The sequence below is a fragment of the Cetorhinus maximus genome, unplaced genomic scaffold (genome assembly GCF_964194155.1).
Source record: "Cetorhinus maximus unplaced genomic scaffold, sCetMax3.hap1.1 HAP1_SCAFFOLD_1105, whole genome shotgun sequence".
NCBI lineage: Eukaryota > Metazoa > Chordata > Chondrichthyes > Lamniformes > Cetorhinidae > Cetorhinus > Cetorhinus maximus.
The window spans coordinates 81,356-100,766 of NW_027597047.1; the positions used below are offsets into that span (position 1 = coordinate 81,356).

The window sequence follows — 19,411 nt, forward strand, 5'->3', positions numbered from 1 at the left end:
TGTTGGGGGGGGCGATCGCCCTGTGTGGCCAGAGAGCCCTCACCCGAGTGCAGCCAAGCACCGCGACCTGGACCCGCCAAAGCCCAGGTCAATTGGCGGAAGTTTCCAGGCCTCTCCCGGGACGAGGGAACTCCGGGCTTCAAACAGGCGTATCTCTCTCCACCTTAGCATAATGCCTCTTCCAGCTCCTTCCGTTTTGGAACTCTGGAATTCTGCCTTTTCCCTTGCACTGAGAGCACAACAGGTACAACACTATTCCCAGCTGGCCAACCACCAGGATGTGGGAAGCCATTCTGACCCATCAAGGGACCTCTATGTTTTTTATAACGCCCGCTCGCCCTCCCCTGCGGAGAGAGACTCTATCTGTTTGTCCTTTGTCTGTCTGTCTGCTGGGGGGGGGGATTTCTTTAGGGGGAGAGAGAGAGAGGGGTAGTTATAGTTCCCGGTTACAACGGTGTGTTGACCAGTGCTGACGACCGGTTAAAATAGGTTTTGTTTAAAATCAATGGATCATTGTGAGTTTTTGAAAGGAGCCTGGTCAGAGTCTCTCTTTACTGGAGGTGTAGGTACACGATTGGCCATTTCGGTCAGGAAGTTAAACATTTCAATTAGTGTTGCTGCACCCTGAGGAGTAGCAGGGGGGCTGGGTAATTCGCGCACTCCTCCTGTCCCGGTCTCAACAACGTACAGTATGGACAAGGGGAACGTGTGGAGGAGGAGGGGGTGGTGAAGGGGAGAGAGAGGAGGCCTGCGAACCTGCGAGAGAGGGGGGTGAAGTGGGGAGGCAGGAGGGCTGTTGAAGGCCTTACTCCGTTACAGAAGGAACGAGGAGGTCGAACAGAGGCCCATTCGGCCCCTCGAGGCTGCTCTTAGCGTTTCAACAACGACCCGGGGGCTGACCCGATCTCCACCCGCCCGCCCGCACCTCCTCCACGCCCCGCAGCGTCCATCGAACCTATCGAGCTTGATTGAGGGCTGGCTGGGGTGAGTCCTGAGCCTCCACAGCTCCCTGGGGATAGAGAGCTCCCGAGATTCACGGCCCTCGGAGTGTCTGTAAACGGAGGGGGCGCTCATCCTGAGGCTGGTTCTCCGTAATCTTCCACTTTGAAATCCGCGCGGACTCTGATTTCCAACACCCCCTGAAGAATGGGTCCCAGCAACTGGCATCAGGCTGACTGGCCTGTCCTCTCCTGGCTTCTCTCGCCCTCCTTACGCTTGATAACTCCTCATCCACTGGGGCCATTTAGAACCCGAGGATACAGGCCATCAAATCGAAGGGATTGGACATCACTTACTTCTATTAATGTCTCCAATGATATTTCTTCCTCAACACTAATTTATTCAAATCCCTTATTTTCACTCGTCTTGGTTCCCCCACTACCTTCCAGGTTGCTTTTTTTTTTGGTCATTTATTGTAAAGGCAGGCACAGAGCATTTGTTTCCAGGGGGTTCCCAACCCTAATGCAGACAACTCACCCCCTCAGCCAGCTTTGTCCAGATTTAAGAGACAAATTTCGGCCTTGCCTAAATCGCTCTCGAACTCGATATAAAATTTTCCCCGCCTTATGATCACTCTTCCCCAGAGGCTCCTTTGACTAAATCGCTCTCGAACTCGATATAAAATTTTCCCCGCGTTATGATCACTCTTCCCCAGAGGCTCCTTTGACTAAATCGCTCTCGAACTCGATATAAAATTTCCCCGCGTTATGATCACTCTTCCCCAGAGGCTCCTTTCTGCGGCAGGATGCACAGGCTCTACTCGGACATTGCAGGCGGAGGCGGAGGAAGTGCGAGTCAGAGAAAGGTTCCCGAGGGAGGCGGTTTTGGGGGTGTGGAAGGGGGAGGGGTACCCTCCCACCCCCACCTCGGGCACACCCCGCACAGCCACTCACCGTGATGGGCCGGACGGTAGAGGGGTCGGGGGCGCAGGTGAGGCGCAGGTAGTGCTTGGTGATCTCCTGGCTGGTGCCCACGATCTTGATGTGGTCCCAGTCGAGGGGCTCGGCGCCACTGTCGAAGCTGTTGATCTGGAGGACCAGGGGCTCGCCCCGCAGCCTCTTGGGCTGCCCGTGCTGGAAGCGAGCCGCCCGCCGCTGCTTCTTGAACTCCTTCTCGGGGTCCTCGAAGGCCAACTGGCTGTGACGCTTCATCCGGCGCCCCTTCTTGCCGGCTCCAGCCATGTCGAAGTCCCTGCGGCGGAGGCAACGGAGACAACATGAGGGCGCGGTTACAAACCATAGAAAAGTGACAGCCCAGAGGGAGGCCATTCCGCCCATCTTGTCCATGCCAGCCCGAGGACACCCAGGCGCCTTTTCTCATCCCACATTCGCTTGGGTCTAAGTAGCTTAATGGTTGGTGACAGAGCTTTAAGCGCTTTGCATATTTTGAAACAGTCACCATGACAAAGTAGGAAATGTGGGAGCCAAAGTGCGCACAGCAGGATCCCATGCACGATGCAATAATGACCGGATTATTATTTTTATTTTTAAACTGACAGGATAATCATCGAGCTGAGGGCGCCAGGGAGAACTCTTCCCCCCACAACCACCTTCTGATAACAGCCGCAGGATCTTTTGTCCCACCCAAGGGGGCAGACGGTGCCCAAGAATAATCTCCCACCCTGAAAGACGACACCTCCGACAGTGCAGCACTCCCTCAGTACTGACACCGGGGGGAGTGTCGGCCTGGATTGTGGAGCTCAAATCCTAGAGTATATACATCTCCCTCCGACAGTGCAGCACTCCCTCAGTACTGGCACCGGGGGGAGTGTCGGCCTGGATTGTGGAGCTCAAATCCTAGAGTATATACATCTCCCTCCGACAGTGCAGCACTCCCTCAGTACTGGTACCGGGAGGGAGTGTCGGCCTGGATTATGGAGCTCAAATCCTAGAGTATAGACATCTCCCTCCGACAGTGCAGCTCTCCCTCAGTACTGACACCGGGGGGAGTGTCGGCCTGGATTATGGAGCTCAAATCCTAGAGTATATACATCTCCTTCCGACAGTGCAGCTCTCCCTCAGTACTGGTACCGGGAGGGAGTGTCGGCCTGGATTATGGAGCTCAAATCCTAGAGTATAGACATCTCCCTCCGACAGTGCAGCTCTCCCTCAGTACTGGTACCGGGAGGGAGTGTCGGCCTGGATTATGGAGCTCAAATCCTAGAGTATATACATCTCCCTCCGACAGTGCAGCACTCCCTCAGTACTGGTACCGGGAGGGAGTGTCGGCCTGGATTATGGAGCTCAAATCCTAGAGTATATACATCTCCTTCCGACAGTGCAGCTCTCCCTCAGTACTGGTACCGGGAGGGAGTGTCGGCCTGGATTATGGAGCTCAGGGCTCAAACATGACCCCTGGACGCAGGGGAGAAAGTGCAGAGAATGCGCTAAGGTTACAACCCGAAGTCAGGGGGACAAATCCTGCAGATGGGGGAGGAAGGGGTCATTCCCCTGACTGTCCTGGCACTCAACACAGGGAGATACACCGACCAACAGTACATTCACACTGAGTTAGTGATGGTACAGCTCTAGACCCAGGGGGTTCGGGCCCTATTCCAACCCCCACCCCAGCAGCCACGGGTAGCCCGTGATCGGGCTGGGCCCGAGCTCCCTCTCGCCGCTGCTCCTTACCGTCTGTTCCTCTGCATGCGTCCTCGCCCCCGGCCTCGGTCTACCCGTCCCCGGCCACGGCCTTTCTGCATGGGCTTCCTGTACCCGGTCCGGTTCTCACTGCTGGAATAGGAGCTGCTCTCAGACTCCGAGCTCGAGCCACTGTCAGGGGGACACAGAGAGAGACAGAGGGTAAACACTCGGCACTGGGGTACGGTGGAGAGGGGGAAGGAACTGGGACTGGTAGGGAGAGGGCGGCCGCCTGGAGAGGGTGGGTCGCGGGGGCTTGTGGAGGGGAGGGAGGGGAGAAGCCAGTGCCAGCCCAGCGGGGTTGGGGGAGAGGTGGAGGGCTGGGGGTGAATCAGTGTGGAGAGAGGGATGAGTGAGTGAGAGGGAGAGGAGGGGGTGAGTCAGTGTGTGGAGAGAGGGATGAGTGAGTGAGAGGGAGAGGAGGGGGTGAGTCAGTGTGTGGAGAGAGGGATGAGTGAGTGAGAGGGAGAGGAGGGGGTGAGTCAGTGTGTGGAGAGAGGGATGAGTGAGTGAGAGGGAGAGGAGGGGGTGAGTCAGTGTGGAGAGAGGGATGAGTGAGTGAGAGGGAGAGGAGGGGGTGAGTCAGTGTGGAGAGAGGGATGAGTGAGTGAGAGGGAGAGGAGGGGGTGAGTCAGTGTGTGGAGAGAGGGATGAGTGAGTGAGAGGGAGAGGAGGGGGTGAGTCAGTTTGTGGAGAGAGGGATGAGTGAGTGAGAGGGAGAGGAGGGGCTGAGTCAGTGTGTGGAGAGAGGGATGAGTGAGTGAGAGGGAGAGGAGGGGGTGAGTCAGTGTGTGGAGAGAGGGATGAGTGAGTGAGAGGGAGAGGAGGGGGTGAGTCAGTGTGTGGAGAGAGGGATGAGTGAGTGAGAGGGAGAGGAGGGGGTGAGTCAGTGTGTGGAGAGAGGGATGAGTGAGTGAGATGGAGAGGGCTGAGAGGACGAGGAGAGTTTGAGTTGAGATGGTTGGCCCCCTCTCCCCCTCTCGGACGGTACCTGCGGTGATGGCGCCTGTGCGGTGATCTGGATGAGGAGCGGGAGCGGCTGGCTGATCGGGAACGGGAGCCAGCGCTGGACGATGAGCTGGACTCCTCCCGGGTGAAGACGTTGCGGTAGCCGAATCGCGAAGGCTGCCCGCTGCCTCGTGCCCTCTGGGACGAGGCCGAGTTGCGGTGGTTGGACCCGGCGGGCATGCTGCCTCGCTGGGAAGGGCTGGACACCAGGCCCCCCCGGTGGGACTGGACGCTGGGCAGCTCCCAGCGGTTCTTCTTCTGGGGGGTGGTGGTCTTCACCTCGTCCTTGTTCAGGCTGCGGAGAGAGAGACAGAGTGGGATCAGCCATTGGGGAGAGGAGCAGGACCAACTGAGACAAGACACCCCGACAATCACAGCCCACCCCACAGTATCTCCTCGAATCACATCACACAAGAGGGCCCACTCCCCGAGCCTGTTACACAGGAACAGGAGGGCCCACTCCCCGAGCCTGTCACACAGGAACAGGAGGGCCCACTCCCCGAGCCTGTCACACAGGGACAGGAGGGCCCACTCCCCGAGTCTGTTACACAGGGACAGGAGGGCCCACTCCCCGAGCCTGTTACACAGGGACAGGAGAAGGCACATTCAGCTCCCTCGAGCCTGTTACACAGGAACAGGAGGAGGCCCATTCAGCTCCCTCGAGCCTGTTACACAGGAATAGGAGGAGGCCCATTCAGCCCCCTCCTCGAGCCTGTTACACAGGAACAGGAGGAGGCACATTCAGCCCCCTCGAGCCTGTTAAACAGGAACAGGAGGACCATTCAGCCCCTCGAGCCTGTTACACAGGAACAGGAGGAGGCCCATTCAGCCCCCTCGAGCATGTCACACAGGAACAGGAAGAGGCCCATTCAGCCTCTCGAGCCTGTTACACAGGAACAGGAGGAGGGCCATTCAGCCCCTCTCGAGCCTGTTACACAGGAACAGGAGGAGGCCCATTCAGCCCCCTCGAGCATGTCACACAGGAACAGGAAGAGGCCCATTCAGCCTCTCGAGCCTGTTACACAGAAACAGGAGGAGGGCCATTCAGCCCCTCTCGAGCCTGTTACACAGGAACAGGAGGAGGACCATTCAGCCCCTCGAGCCTGTTACACAGGAACAGGAAGAGGCCCATTCAGCCTCTCGAGCCTGTTACACAGGAACAGGAGGAGGCCCAGTCGGCTTTCCCCTCGAGCATGTGAGACAGGAACAGGAGGAGGCCCTTCGGCCCTCTCGAGCCTGTGAGACAGGAACAGGAGGAGGCCCTTCAGCCCTCTCGAGCCTGTGAGACAGGAACAGGAGGAGGCCCATTCAGCCCCTCCTCGAGCCTGTTACACAGGAACAGGAGGAGGCCCATTCAGCCCCCTCGAGCCTGTTACACAGGAACAGGAGGAGGCCCATTCAGCCCCTCTCGAGCCTGTTATACCGGAACAGGAGGAGGTCCATTCAGCCCCTCGAGCCTGTTACACAGGAACAGGAGGAGGCCCATTCAGCCCCTCGAGCCTGTTTCACAGGAACAGGAGGAGGCCCATTCAGCCCCTCGAGCCTGTTACACAGGAACAGGAGGAGGCCCATTCGGCCTCTCGAGCCTGTTACACAGGAACAGGAGGAGGCCCATTCAGTCTCATCGAGCCTGTTACACAGGAACAGGAGGAGGCCCATTCAGCCCCCTCGAGCCTGATACACAGGAGGAGGCCCATTCAGCCCCTCGAGCCTGTTACACAGGAACAGGAGGAGGCCCATTCAGCCCCCTCGAGCCTGTTACATAGGAACAGGAGGAGGCCCATTCAGCCCCCTCGAGCCTGTTACATAGGAACAGGAGGAGGCCCATTCAGCCCCCTCGAGCCTGTTGTACAGGAACAGGAGGAGGCCCAGTCGGCTCTCCCCTCGAGCCTGTGAGACAGGAACAGGAGGAGGCCCATTCGGCCCCTCTCGAGCCTGAGAGACCGGAACAGGAGGAGGCCCATTCGGCCCCTCTTGAGCCTGAGAGACCGGAACAGGAGGAGGCCCATTCGGCCCCTCTCGAGCCTGTGAGACAGGAACAGGAGGAGGCCCATTCGGCCCCTCTCGAGCCTGTGAGACAGGAACAGGAGGAGGCCCGGTCGGCTCTCCCGCCGTGCGTGCTCCGGGTGCCGCGGTTGATACGTACTCGGGTAGGGGCTCGCTGCTCCAGTCTATGGTGTAGGCCGACCCGTCCTGGAGTCGGGCCTGCAGGACGTCCTTGAGCAGCTTCTCGGTGCGGTCCTTGTCCACCTCGGTCTCGCAGGCCGTGAAGCAGCGCTGCACGTACTCCTTCATGGCCTGGGGCCAATCGTCAGGCTTGGTCGGGGAGCCGCTGCAAACCAATCACACAAGAGGGCGTCAGCGGGTCCCAACGAAGCCCAGCAAAGGGGCAGGAGGAGGCCACTCGGCCCCTCCAGCCTACTCCCCCTCAGGGTAAGGCCCTGAATGTGGCCTCAACTCCGCCTTCCTGCTTGTCCTGCCCCTCCCTCCCCCCCATAACACTCGACTCCTGTGTGGATCAGAGACCCTGTCTAACTCAGCCTCGAGTATATTCATCGAGCCCCCCCCAACCCCCCCAGCCCCACTGCTGTCTGGGGAAGAAACCCCCAGACTCACAACCCTCAGAGAAATCATTCCTCCTCAGCTCCGCCTTCACCGGGAGACCCCTTATCCTCAAACTCTCTGCCCCCTCGTTCTAAACCACCCCCCACCGGGAGCGGGGGGGGGAGAGACATCCTCTCAGCATCCACCCTGTCAAGCCCCACCTCCCCTCAGGAACTGATATGTCTCAATAAGATCTCCCCCCACCCTCCCCCATTCTTCTACACCCCCCCAACGGGCACAGGCCCAACCCTCCCTCGTGAGACAAAGCCCCCTTCATCCCAGGAATCAGCTGAGTGAACCTTCCCTGAACTGCTTCCCAGTGCAGGTACCTCCCTCCTTAAGGAGGGAGACCAGGACTGTACACAGAGCTCCGGGTCCAATCCCACCAGTGCCCCGTACGCTTGTAGCAAGGCATCCCTACTTTTATAAAAAGCAAAATACTGCGGATGCTGGAAACCTAGAACAATAACAAAAACACCTGGAAAAACTCAGCAGGTCTGACAGCATCTGCGGAGAGGGATACAGTTGACGTTTCGAGTCCGTATGACCCTTCATCAGAACTAAGACATATAGAAATGAGGTGAAATATAAGCTGGTTGAGGGGGGTGGGACAGGAGAGCTCGATAGGGGGCCAGTGATCGGTGGAGGCTAAGAAGAGACTGCCAAAGATGTCATAGACGAAAGGACAAAGGGGTGTTGACGGCGGTGATATTATCTAAAGGATGTGCTAATGGGGACATTAAGGGAAGCAAGCTAGGATATACAATTATTTGGACAGCCAAGCGCTGATTAAGGATAGTCAGCATGGCTTTGTGCGTGGTAGGTCGTGTTTAACGAATCTTGTAGAGTTTTTCGAAGAGGTTACCAAGAAAGTATATGAAGGAAAGGCTGTGGATGTTGTCTACTTGGACTTTAGTAAGGCCTTTGACAAGTCCCACATGGGGGGTTAGTTCAGAAGGTTCAGACACTTGGTATCCATGGAGAGGTTGTAAACTGGATTCGAAATTGGCTGTGTGGGAGAAGACAGAGAGTGGTAGTGGATGATTGCTTCTCAGACTGGAGGCCTGTGCCTAGTGGTGTGCCTCAGGGATCTGTGCTGGGACCATTTGTTGTATGTTGTCTATATCAATGATCTGGATGATAATGTGGTGAATTGGATCAGCAAGTTTGCTGATGACACTAAGATTGGAGGCGTTGTGGACAGCGAGGAAGGCTTTCAAAGCTTGCAGAGAGATCTGGACCAACTGGAAAAATGGGCCAGAAAATGGCAGATGGAATTTAATGCGGAAAAGTGTGAGGTGTTGCATTTTGGAAGGACAAACCAAGGTAGGACATACACAGTAAATGGTAGGGCACTGAGGAGTGCGGAGGAACGAAGGGATCTGGGAGTTCAGATACATCATTCCCTGAAAGTGGCGTCACGGGTAGACAGGGTTGTAAAGAAAGCTTTTAGCATACTGGCCTTCATAAATCAAAGTATTGAGTATAGGAGTTGGGATGTTATGGTGAGGTTGTATAGGGCATTGGTGAGGCCAACTTTGGAGTATTGTGTGCAGTTCTGGTCGCCTAACTACAGGAAGGATATCAGTAAGATTGAGAGAGTGCAGAGAAGATTTACTAGGATGTTGCCAGGTCTTCAGGAGTTGAGTTACAGGGAAGATTAAACAGGTTAGGACTTTATTCCTTGGAGCGTAGAAGAATGAGGGGAGATTTGATAGAAGTTTACAAAATTGAGGGGTATAGACAGAGTAAATGCGAGTAGGCTCTTTCCACTTAGATTAGGAGAGATAAACACGAGAGGACATGGCTTTAGGGTGAAAGGGGAAAGGTTTAGGGGGAACTTCTACACACAGAGTGGTGAGAGTGTGAAACGAGCTACCATCTGACGTGGTAAATGCGGGCTCACTCTTAAGTTTTAAGAATAAATTGGATAGATACATGGATGGGAGAGGTCTGGAGGGTTATGGACTGGGTGCAGGTCAATGGGACTAGTGGAATAATATTTCGGCACAGACTAGAAGGGCCAAATGACCTGTTTTTCTGTGCTGTAGTGTTCTATGGTTCTAAGCTGGTAGATGGCCCTAGTGGGGGGTGGGGTGGGGGGGAAGGGATCGAAATGGGTTAAAAGGTGGAGATGAAACAATAGATCGAAATAAATTTAAAAATAGGAGGGAAAAGAAAAACATATAGTTGCAACAAAATTATAAATTATTGGAAAAAGGGGGGGTCGGAAAGGGGGTGGGGATGGAGGAGAGAGTTCTTGGTCTGAAGTTGTTGAACTCAATGTTAAGTTCGGAAGGCTGCAAAGTGCCTAGTCGGAAGATGAGGTGCTGTTCCTCCAGTTTGCGTTGAGCTTCACTGGAACATTGCAACAAGCCAAGGACGGACATGTGGGCATGAGAGCAGGGTGGTGTGTTGAAATGGCAAGCGACAGGGAGGTCTGGGTCATGCTTGCGGACAGACCGAAGGTGTTCCGCAAAGCGGTCACCCAGTCTGCGTTTATACTCCATCACCCTTGCCATGAAGGCCAACAGGGGGAATGGGGTGCAGGCGGAGGGAGTGTTGGGGGATGGGGTGTAGTCGGTACACTGACTGGCAACCCTGAGATTGCCCCCTGTCTTAACCTTGGCACTGAGTGCGATGATGTGCCCGCTGGGATGGACATTCAAGGGAAGAGGGAGCACAACGGGGAAAGGACAGAATGATGGAAAGTTCCGGAGCCGACGCCCTGTGCAATTCTCTCCGAGCCTCTGATCCCACGGGGCCGCTCTATCATCACCTCTCTGACCCCTTCCACTGTATCTCTCTCTCCCCTCTGTCCCAGACCAGTCTCCTCGCAGCTCAACAGGCCCTGAACACAACCGAGCGAGTCCTCCATCACCTCACGGCTCGGATTCGCTGCGGGGGTGGGGTAATAGCCTCAAGCTGTCCAGCTTTTCCTCACGAGGCAACCCCTCTCACCCCAGGGATCAGTCGAGGGAACCTTCTCTGAGCTGCTTCTCCTCTGGGACCCTCTCCAGGGCCAGCGCATCCTTCCTGAGATACAGGGCCCAAAATAGCTCACAATATTCTAAATGTGGTCTAACCAGAGCCTTATAAAGCCTCAGCAACACATCCCTGCTTTTAAATTCTAGTCCTCTCGAAATCAATGCCAACATTGCCTTTGCCTTCCTAACTACCGACTCAGTAGGGCGGAGAGCAGGAGGGGGAGTGGGGGAAGAGAGCGGGAGGGGGACTGGGGGCAGAGAGCAAGAGGGCGAGTGGGGGAAGAGAGCGGGAGGGGGAGTGGGGGAAGAGAGCGGGAGGGGGAGTGGGGGAAGAGAGCGGGAGGGGGAGTGGGGGCAGAGAGGGGGCAGGGGAGTGGGGGCAGAGAGCAGGAGGGGGAGTGGGGGAAGAGAGCGGGAGGGGGAGTGGGGGCAGAGAGCAAGAGGGGGAGTGGGGGAAGAGAGCGGGAGGGGGAGTGGGGGAAGAGAGCGGGAGGGGGAGTGGGGGCAGAGAGGGGGCAGGGGAGTGGGGGCAGAGAGCAAGAGGGGGAGTGGGGGAAGAGAGCGGGAGGGGGAGTGGGGGCAGAGAGGGGGCGGGGGAGTGGGGGCAGAGAGTGGGAGGGGGAGTGGGTCAGAGAGCGGGAGGGGGAGTGGGTCAGAGGGGGCGAGGGAGTGGGGGCAGAGAGCGGGAGGGGGAGTGGGGGCAGGGAGGGGGAGTGGGGGCAGAGAGGGGGAGGGGGAGTGGGGGCAGAGAGCGGGAGGGGGAGTGGGTCAGAGAGGGGGCGGGGGAGTGGGGGCAGAGAGCGGGAGGAGGAGTGGGGGCAGAGAGGGGGAGAGGGAGCGGGGGCAGAGAGGAGGAGGGGGGCAGAGAGGGGGAGGGGGGGCAGAGAGGGGGAGGGGGAGTGGGGGCAGAGAGGGGGAGGGAGAGTGGGGGCAGAGAGAGGGAGGGGGAGCGGAGGCAGAGAGGGGGAGGGGGAGTGGGAGCAGAGAGGGGGAGTGGGGGCAGAGAGGGGGAGTGGGGGCAGAGAGGGGGAGTGGGGGCAGAGAGGGGGAGTGGGGGCAGAGAGGGGGAGGGGGAATGGGGGCAGAGAGGGGGAGGGGGAGTGGGGGCAGAGAGGGGGAGGGGGAGTGGGGGAAGAGAGGGGGAGGGGGAGTGGGGGCAGAGAGGGGGAGTGGGGGCAGAGAGGGGGAGGGGGAGTGGGGGCAGAGAGAGGGAGGGGGAGTGGGGGCAGAGAGAGGGAGGGGGAGTGGGGGCAGAGGGCAGGGGAGGGGTGTGGGGGTAAATGGGCGTAGAAAGGGGGAGGTGAAGATGGGGAGGGGCGCTCTAGGTAAGAGGTGAGTGGGGGAGTGGGGTCAGGGAGGGGGAGTGGGGTCAGGGAGGGGGAGCGGGGCAGAGAGCAGGGGGAGGGGTGTGGGGGCAGAGATGGGGGAGGTGAAAATGGGGAGGGGTGGTCTAGGTAAGAGAGGGTGAGGGGGAGCGGGGTCAGGGAGGGGGAGCGGGGTCAGGGAGGGGGAGCGGGGTCAGGGAGGGGGAGCGGGGCAGAGAGTGGGGAGGGGTGATCTCGGTAAGAGAGGGTGAGGGGGAGCGGGGTCAGGGAGGGGGAGCGGGGTCAGGGAGGGGGAGCGGGGTCAGGGAGGGGGAGCGGGGTCAGGGAGGGGGAGCGGGGTCAGGGAGGGGGAGCGGGGTCGGGGAGGGGGAGCGGGGTCGGGGAGGGGGAGCGGGGTCGGGGAGGGGGAGCGGGGTCGGGGAGGGGGAGCGGGGTCGGGGAGGGGGAGCGGGGTCGGGGAGGGGGAGCGGGGTCGGGGAGGGGGAGCGGGGTCAGGGAGGGGGAGCGGGGTCAGGGAGGGGGAACGGGGTCAGGGAGGGGGAGCGGGGCAGAGAGGAGGAGGTTTTAGTGCAAACCTGGGGCCATTCCGCCTTATGCCTTTAAACTTAAATAAGGGCCACTATGAGGCCCTGGAGACGGCGCCGGGTAAAGGGAATGAGGTTAAGGATGGGTCACTCGAGATGCAGTGACAAACGCTGGAGGGGATATTTCACAAAACACCGAACGGAGACACTCCGACTGAGAGAAAGTCCAAGGGACAGGAACACCGTCTCAATAGAAAGGTTAAAGATCGTAACAAAGTCTCCCGGGTCCTCCTCCTCCTCCTCCTCCTCCCTACCTGGTCTGGTACCTCTCCGATTCCGGGAACTGCTGACCACCCTGCTCTGGTGCCGGCCCACCGAAGCCCTGGCCGCTGACCACGTACGGCCGCTTCTGGATGTTGAACTTGACTCCACCGCTGCCCGGTGCCTCTGAAAGGTGCAAGGGAAATGGCGTTACCCTGGGGCTGGGGGCAATCCGCTCCCCCACCCGCACGTCCCCCACCCCATACCGCAGACCCCCTCCCCCCACCACACGCCGGGTACCCCAGCTTACGTTTCATCCGTTGCCACAGCTGCTGCCCTTTCTTGCCTTTGCCCCCCGAGTCTGAGTAGGTGCCCGGCTGCGGGTGGTGCTGCTGCTGCTGTTGCTGCTGCTGTGCTCCGGCCTGTTGCTGTTGCTGGCCGGAGTTCGGACCGCCCGCCGTGTGCTTCTGCGCCTGCTGGCTCTGCTGCTGCTGCTGCTGCCCACCTGCCCCCTGCGTTGGGCCGCTGGCGTAGGGCAGACCCTCTTCCAGGCCTGGGACGGGAGGCTGAGAGAGAGGGGGGGGGTGGGGGGAGAAGGTTTCAGTCTGAGGGGGATACCCGTTCAGGAACAGTGCAGCGTTTGTGAGAGTGCAGCCTTTCCCCGCGAGACCACCCCTCCACCCCAGCCGAACCTGCTCCGAACGGCAACCATTAAATCAGACCGGAACTGCCCACAGTGCTCCAGGTCTCACCCGTACCCTGGACGTTTGCAGTGAGGCAACCCTCTCCTGCTTTTATATCCCACCCCCAAACCCTTGCTAAATAAACACCGACACTCTGTATTGCTTCCAAACCGCCCGTGCCTTGCACGCTGGCCTTTTTTGCCGTTCGTGTCCTACGACACCCAGGTCCCTCTGCGCTGCAGGATGCTGCAAGTCCTCTCCATTCAGAGAGCACGCCGCTTTCCCATTCTCCCTGCTGAAGGGGGGTTCACGTTTCCCCAGGTTATACCCCCCCCCCCACCCGCCAAGCTCTTTTACCCCCGTCTGCAGGCTCTGTACCCTCCTCACGGCTTGCTTCCCAGTCTGTGTTTTTTTTTTGTGCCGTCAGTAAATGCGGCAACGGTACAGTCCACCCCGAGTCGTCGACGTGGACTGGAACCGGCTGAGGCCCCAGCGCCCATCCCTGCGGCACTCTGCCCTCCAGCTGTTTGCTGGTCTGTAAATGACCCATTTAACCCGGCTCTTTCCTCTTGGTTGGCCAAATCCTTCTTACCCATGTTAACGTGTCGCCATCCTCTCTCCCCCTCACCCACCATCTTGTGTAGTGACCTTCTCGAACGCCTTCTGGAAATCCAAATACATCACATCTACTGGTTCCCCTTTATCCACCCTGCTTGTGACATCGTCACAGAACGCGAATAAATTTATCGAGCACGGTTCCTCTTTCAGAAACAATCTGCCTGATTGTATCACACTTTCCTAAATGCCCTCATGCTGCCTCCTTAACAATGGATTGCAGTATTCCCCCAATGACAGATGCGAGGCTATAACTGGCCTACAGTTTCCCGTCTTCCTCCTTTCTTGAGTAGAGACGCGGGAGAGGGGCCGTGTGAGAGAGATATTCTCGAGTTGCCTGGGGGAGTGGGTGGTGGAATGGGGCAGAGACATACCTGTGTGTGGTTACTGCCGTGCTGCGACATCTGTTGGCCCTGCTGTGTTCCTGGGTAGGAGCCCTGCACGTTATACTGACCCTGGTATCCTGAATACATGTTCTGCAATGACACAGGGTCGGGAGCAGAGATCACAGGTGAGACCAAGTGCTGTTCAAGGTTATGAAAACACACAAAGAGACAGGGAGAAAGTGGCCCCGGTGGTGATGTCGCTTGATGAGGAGTAATCCGGAGGCCCAGGCTAATGGTCTGGGGGGGGTCAAGGGTTCAAATCCCACCACGGGCAGCTGGTGAAACTTAAATTCAATCAGTAAAACAAAAAATATGGAATTGAAGGCTAGTCTCGGTAGCCGGGACTGTGAAAGTATCAATTTTTTACTTAAACAAAAAACTCCATCTGGTTCCCTTACCCGGTCTGGCCTACACGTGACTCCCAGCCCGCACAGCAATGTGGGTAACTCTTAACAGCTGCGAAATGACCCAGCAAGCCACTCAGCTCAAGGGGCAATTAGAGATGGGCAAAAGGAGCTGGGTCTTTCCAGTGACGCCCACACCTGCGGAGGAATAAAGAGAGGAGCAGAAACCACGCTGGGCAGACTCAGCAAAGTCAACGGAGCGAGGGGAAAGGCATTCGCGATTCAGGCGTGACGATCCTGCAGCGTATGGGGGAGCTTATCATCTCTCTCTCTCTCTGCCCTCTTCTTGCTGGCTGCAGACCCCAGGGTTAGGGCGAGAGTAAAAGGAATGAGATCCAGAACTTTTGGGAGTGAAGTTAGTGAACCTTCCCACACACACAGACAGACACACACACACACACACACACACACACACACACACACACACACAGACACACACAGACAGACACACACACAGACAGACACACACACAGACAGACACACACACAGACAGACACACACACACAGAGACAGACACACACAGACAGACACACACAGACAGACACACACAGACAGACACACACACACAGACACACACACACAGACAGACACACAGACAGACAGACAGACACGCGCACAGACAAACACACACAGACAGACACACACAGACAGACACACAGACAGACACGTACACACACACAGACAGACAGACAGACACGCACACACACACACACACACACAGTGTGGTAAAAGTTTGGAGATCTCTTCCACAAAGGGTAACGGACGCTCGCTCAATTGTTAAGGGAGCTTGAATATTACTGGAGAGAGAGAGAGAGAGAGAGAGACTTGCTGCCCACGCTTGCATCAGGACAAGCTGCAGACAACCACAGCAGTTTGTGATCACAGCAGGAGAACAGGGCGCTGATGGGGTTGGGCAAGTCGACTCTGACTGGCTTGGGCGCTGGCGTGGAGAAAGCAAGGGGAGCTGCAGGCTCCCGGGTGATTCAAGAAAGGCGCGAAGCTTGAGCGTATTCCTCCTGTTTGCGCAGAGACGGTCACGGCGTACGAGCAAGGGTGAAGGAGGGGTGTTAGCGGCCTCGCTCAATCAGAATCGGCTTTCAGCCCCCGCCAGGGTAAGGCTGGCGAGAGGTTAGGGAACCAGAGGAAGCTTTTTGTTTAAGTGACAATCGATACTTTCACGGACCCGGCTCCTGAGACTAGCCTTCAATTCCATATTTTTTTGTTTTACTGATTGCATTTAAGTTTCACCAGCTGCCCGTGGTGGGATTTGAACCCTTGCCCCCCACAGAGCATTAGCCTGGGCCTCCGGGTTACTCCTCACCATCTCCTGACAGCTGTAATAATAGCGCTCAACACCGGAGGGGCAGGGGAAGGGGGTAAAGACGCAATGGCGGTACTCGCTGTAACAAGGAGGGGTGACCGTGAGGCTACTCACCATTTGATAGGGGCTGTAGTAGGGGTAGGAGTAATTGTAGTTGTATTGCTGGTACCACTGCTGGTAATACTGCTGCATGGCCGCCGGGTCCGAGTGCTGAGCCAAGTACTGGGGACTCTGCGAGCAAAGGAGCAACGGGAGAGGTTACCGTCGGACTGAAGGCAGAGCGGCAAGCGCAGACACCCCCACCCGCCCTCCTCCTCCTCCGCCCACCCCACCCCACCCCGTTACCTGTGCGGTTCCCTGTCCGCTCCCTGTCCCGGACTGCGCGTTGGCTTTGTGGATGCTGGCCAGCGCCTGCCGGGCCTTCTCCCATTCCGGGTTCTCCTGCTTCCCGGAGTTTTCAGCCGCCCCGCCGCTGGAACAGCTGTACTGCTGAGCCCTAGGGAAAAGGGGAAAAGAGGAAAGAAGAAGCAGACACAGCTCATTGCTCCGGGCAGCGTAAACAGCAAGGCAAGCTTCACACCGATCCTGTTTCACTGAATTTACCAACCGATAACTGAGCGTGTAACAGATACAGGCAGCCCCCTCCTGTACATGGTGACAGGGACAGGGACAGTCAGCATTGATACAGGCAACCCCCTCCTGTACATGGTGACAGGGACAGTTGGTATAGATACAAACAACTCCCTCCTGTGCACGGTGACAGGAACAGGGAAAGTCGTACAGATACAGGCAACTCCCTCCTGTGCATGGTGACAGGGACAGGGAAAGTCGTACAGATACAGGCAACTCCCTCCTGTGCATGGTGACAGGGACAGTCAGTACTAACACAGACAGCTCCCTCCTGTACGCGGGAACAGGGACTGGGACAGTCAGCATTGATACAGGCAACTCCCTCCTATGCCTGGTGACAGGGAGGCAGTACTGATACAAGCAGCTCCCTTCTGTTCATAATGACAGGGACAGTCAGTACTTGGGAACAGTGACTGAGACAGTCGGTACGGATATAGGTGCCTCCCGACAGTCGGTACTGATGCAGGAAGCTCCTTCCTGTACTTGCGGCCAGGATCAGTCAGGATTGATACAGGCAGCTCCCTCCTGTACCTGGGGATAGGGACAGTTGGTACTGATACAGGCTGCTCCCTCCTGCACCTGGGGACTGAGAATTGATGCTGATACAGGCAGCTTCCTCCTGTACGTGGGGACAGGGACTGAGACAGTGGGTACGGATACAGGCAGTTCCCTCCTGTACATGGGGACAGGGACTGAGACAGTGGGTACGGATATAGGCAGCTCCCTCCTGTACGTGGGGACAGGGACTGAGATAGTTGGTACTGATACAGGCAGTTCCCTCGTGTACGTGGGGACAGGGACTGAGAAAGTGGGTGCTGATGCAGGCAGCTCCCTCCTGTATGCAGGGATAGGGACTGAGACAGTGGGTACAGATATATGCAGCTCCCTCCTGTACGCAGGGACAGGGACTGAGACAGTGGGTACAGATATAGGCAGCTCCCTCCTGTACGCAGGGACAGGGACTGAGACAGTTGGTACTGATACAGGCGGTTCCCTCATGTACGTGGTGACAGGGACTGAGACAGTCGGTGCTGATGCAGGCAGCTCCCTCCTGTACTTGGGACGAGCGTCAGTCGGGACTGATACAGGCAGCTCCCTCCTGTACCCGGGGATTGAGAAAGCCTGTGTGGACACCAGCAGCTCCCTCCTGCCCGAACGCTGTTGGGAGACACAGTTCTCCACCCCCCACCCACTCCCTCGACCCTTCCCGGATTCTCACCACTGTGCTGCCTGTGTTGCCTGGTTTCCGATCCAGGTCTGGCTCTGGTTGCTCTGCTGTTGCTGCTGCTGTAGGGCAGCCATGTCTCCCGGGGCCGTCGCTCCCAGCTGGTGCAGCCCACTCACGCCCTCCACTGCAGGACACACACCCTCCTCCACTCTCTGGTATATGGCTTCCACAGTTCGGGACACACACACACTCCTTACATGTAGCCAGCTGCCGAAGGCAATAGAGAAAGGTGATGAAGCTTCCGTTCGCTGAGCCAACAACATGAAATCTTCCAGAACACCAGGCTCAGGAAAACATCGCAAGCTGTGATAGATGACTGGGGGATAGCGTTTAATTCTGCATTTCTGTCTCCAAACAGTAAAGACAGCATAAATATATCACTGGGCACGCTGGTGTGTGACCATATACAGGCAAAAAAATACAGTCCATTCTGCCTGCAGGCACAGGGCCTGTGCTATTAATGCACACTCTTGAGAAGGGCATGCGGATGTGAAAGAGAGCGCAGAAAAGATTCAGGAGGACGCTTCCAGGGTTGAGGGCAGATTGGAGAAGTTGGGCATGACCTCCTTGGAGAAGAGAAGGCTGAGAGGGGAGATCTGATAGAGGTATTCAAAATCACAAGGGGTCAGGGGCAAAGAAGACAGGGAGAGGCTGGTCCCGCTGGCGGCAGCATCGAGGAAGAAAAGGTGAAAGACTATTGGGAAAAGGAGCCATGCCGACATGAGGAAAAACCCTATCCCCCCCGAGCGAGTGCTTGGGGATCTGGGACGTGCTGCCTGAGGTTATGGTGGAGGCAGATTCAATGGAGGCTCTCAATGGGAGATTGGATGTGATCTGGAAAGGGAGAATGTGCAGGGTTGCAGGGAGATGATGGGGGGAGGGGGGTGTGTAACGATTGGGCATTTGAAGATTTGAAGAGCTTGGGAAGACAATGGGCCGAATGGGACACTGCAGCGCTGTAAACATTGCGAGACCACCTCTAACAGCAACACAGCATTCACACTGTAATCCCGTACAAGAAGAGGCCCCTATCGCATCTCTTAATCCCCAATATTGTCTCCACCAACTCTACCTAGTCTGTCTCTCTCTCTCCCCATGTTGTCTCTCTCTCTCTCCCCCATGTTGTCTCTCTCTCTCTTCCCTAATGTTGTCTCTCTCTCTCTCCCCCATGTTGTCTCTCTCTCCCCCACGTTGTCTCTCTCTCTCTACCATGTTGTCTCTCTCTCTCCCCCCCATGTTGTCTCTCTCTCTCTCCCCCATGATGTCTCTCTCTCTCCCCCATGATGTCTCTCACTCTCTCTCCCCCATGTTGTCTCTCCCTCTCTCCCCCCCATGTTGTCTCTCCCTCTCTCTCCCCCATGTTGTCTCCCTCTCTCCCCCATGTTGTCTCTCCCTCTCTCCCCCATGTTGTCTCCCTCTCACTCTCCCCCCCCATGTTGTCTCTCTCTCTCTCCGCCCCCCCATGTTGTCTCTCTCTCTCCCCATCTTCTCTCTCTCTCCCCCATATTCTCTCACTCTCTCCCCCATGTTGTCTCTCTCTCTGTCCCCCCATGTTCTCTCTCTCCCCCCCATATACTCTCACACTCTCCCCCGTGTTGTTTGTCTCTCTCCCCCCCCATGTTGTCTCTCTCTCCCCCCCATATTCTCTCACTCTCTCCCCCATGTTGTCTGTCTCTCTCCCCCCCATGTTGTCTCTCTCTCACCCCCATGTTGTCTCATTCTCTCCCCCATGTTGTCTCTCTCTCTCCCCCATGTTGTCTCTCTCTCTCCCCCATGTTGTCTCTCTCTCCCCCCATG

The 19,411-nt window shown here is 57.3% G+C and overlaps 1 protein-coding gene across 1 annotated transcript in view; it reads right to left on the reverse strand.

Annotated features, from left to right (window-relative positions):
* Positions 1-17,818, reverse strand: part of leng8 (leukocyte receptor cluster (LRC) member 8) — a 31,908-nt gene extending 14,090 nt beyond the window's left edge. The window contains exons 1-10 of the mRNA XM_078536332.1: positions 17,606-17,818; positions 16,102-16,252; positions 15,871-15,987; positions 14,020-14,121; positions 12,658-12,913; positions 12,401-12,533; positions 6,793-6,978; positions 4,630-4,941; positions 3,630-3,770; positions 1,893-2,190 (exon numbers count right to left, since the gene is read on the reverse strand). Of these exons, the coding sequence (XP_078392458.1) occupies positions 1,893-2,190; positions 3,630-3,770; positions 4,630-4,941; positions 6,793-6,978; positions 12,401-12,533; positions 12,658-12,913; positions 14,020-14,121; positions 15,871-15,987; positions 16,102-16,252; positions 17,606-17,688 (1,779 nt within the window). The 5' untranslated portion in view covers positions 17,689-17,818. The remainder of the gene's footprint in view (positions 1-1,892; positions 2,191-3,629; positions 3,771-4,629; positions 4,942-6,792; positions 6,979-12,400; positions 12,534-12,657; positions 12,914-14,019; positions 14,122-15,870; positions 15,988-16,101; positions 16,253-17,605) is intronic.
* Between the last annotated feature and the right edge of the window lie 1,593 nt (positions 17,819-19,411).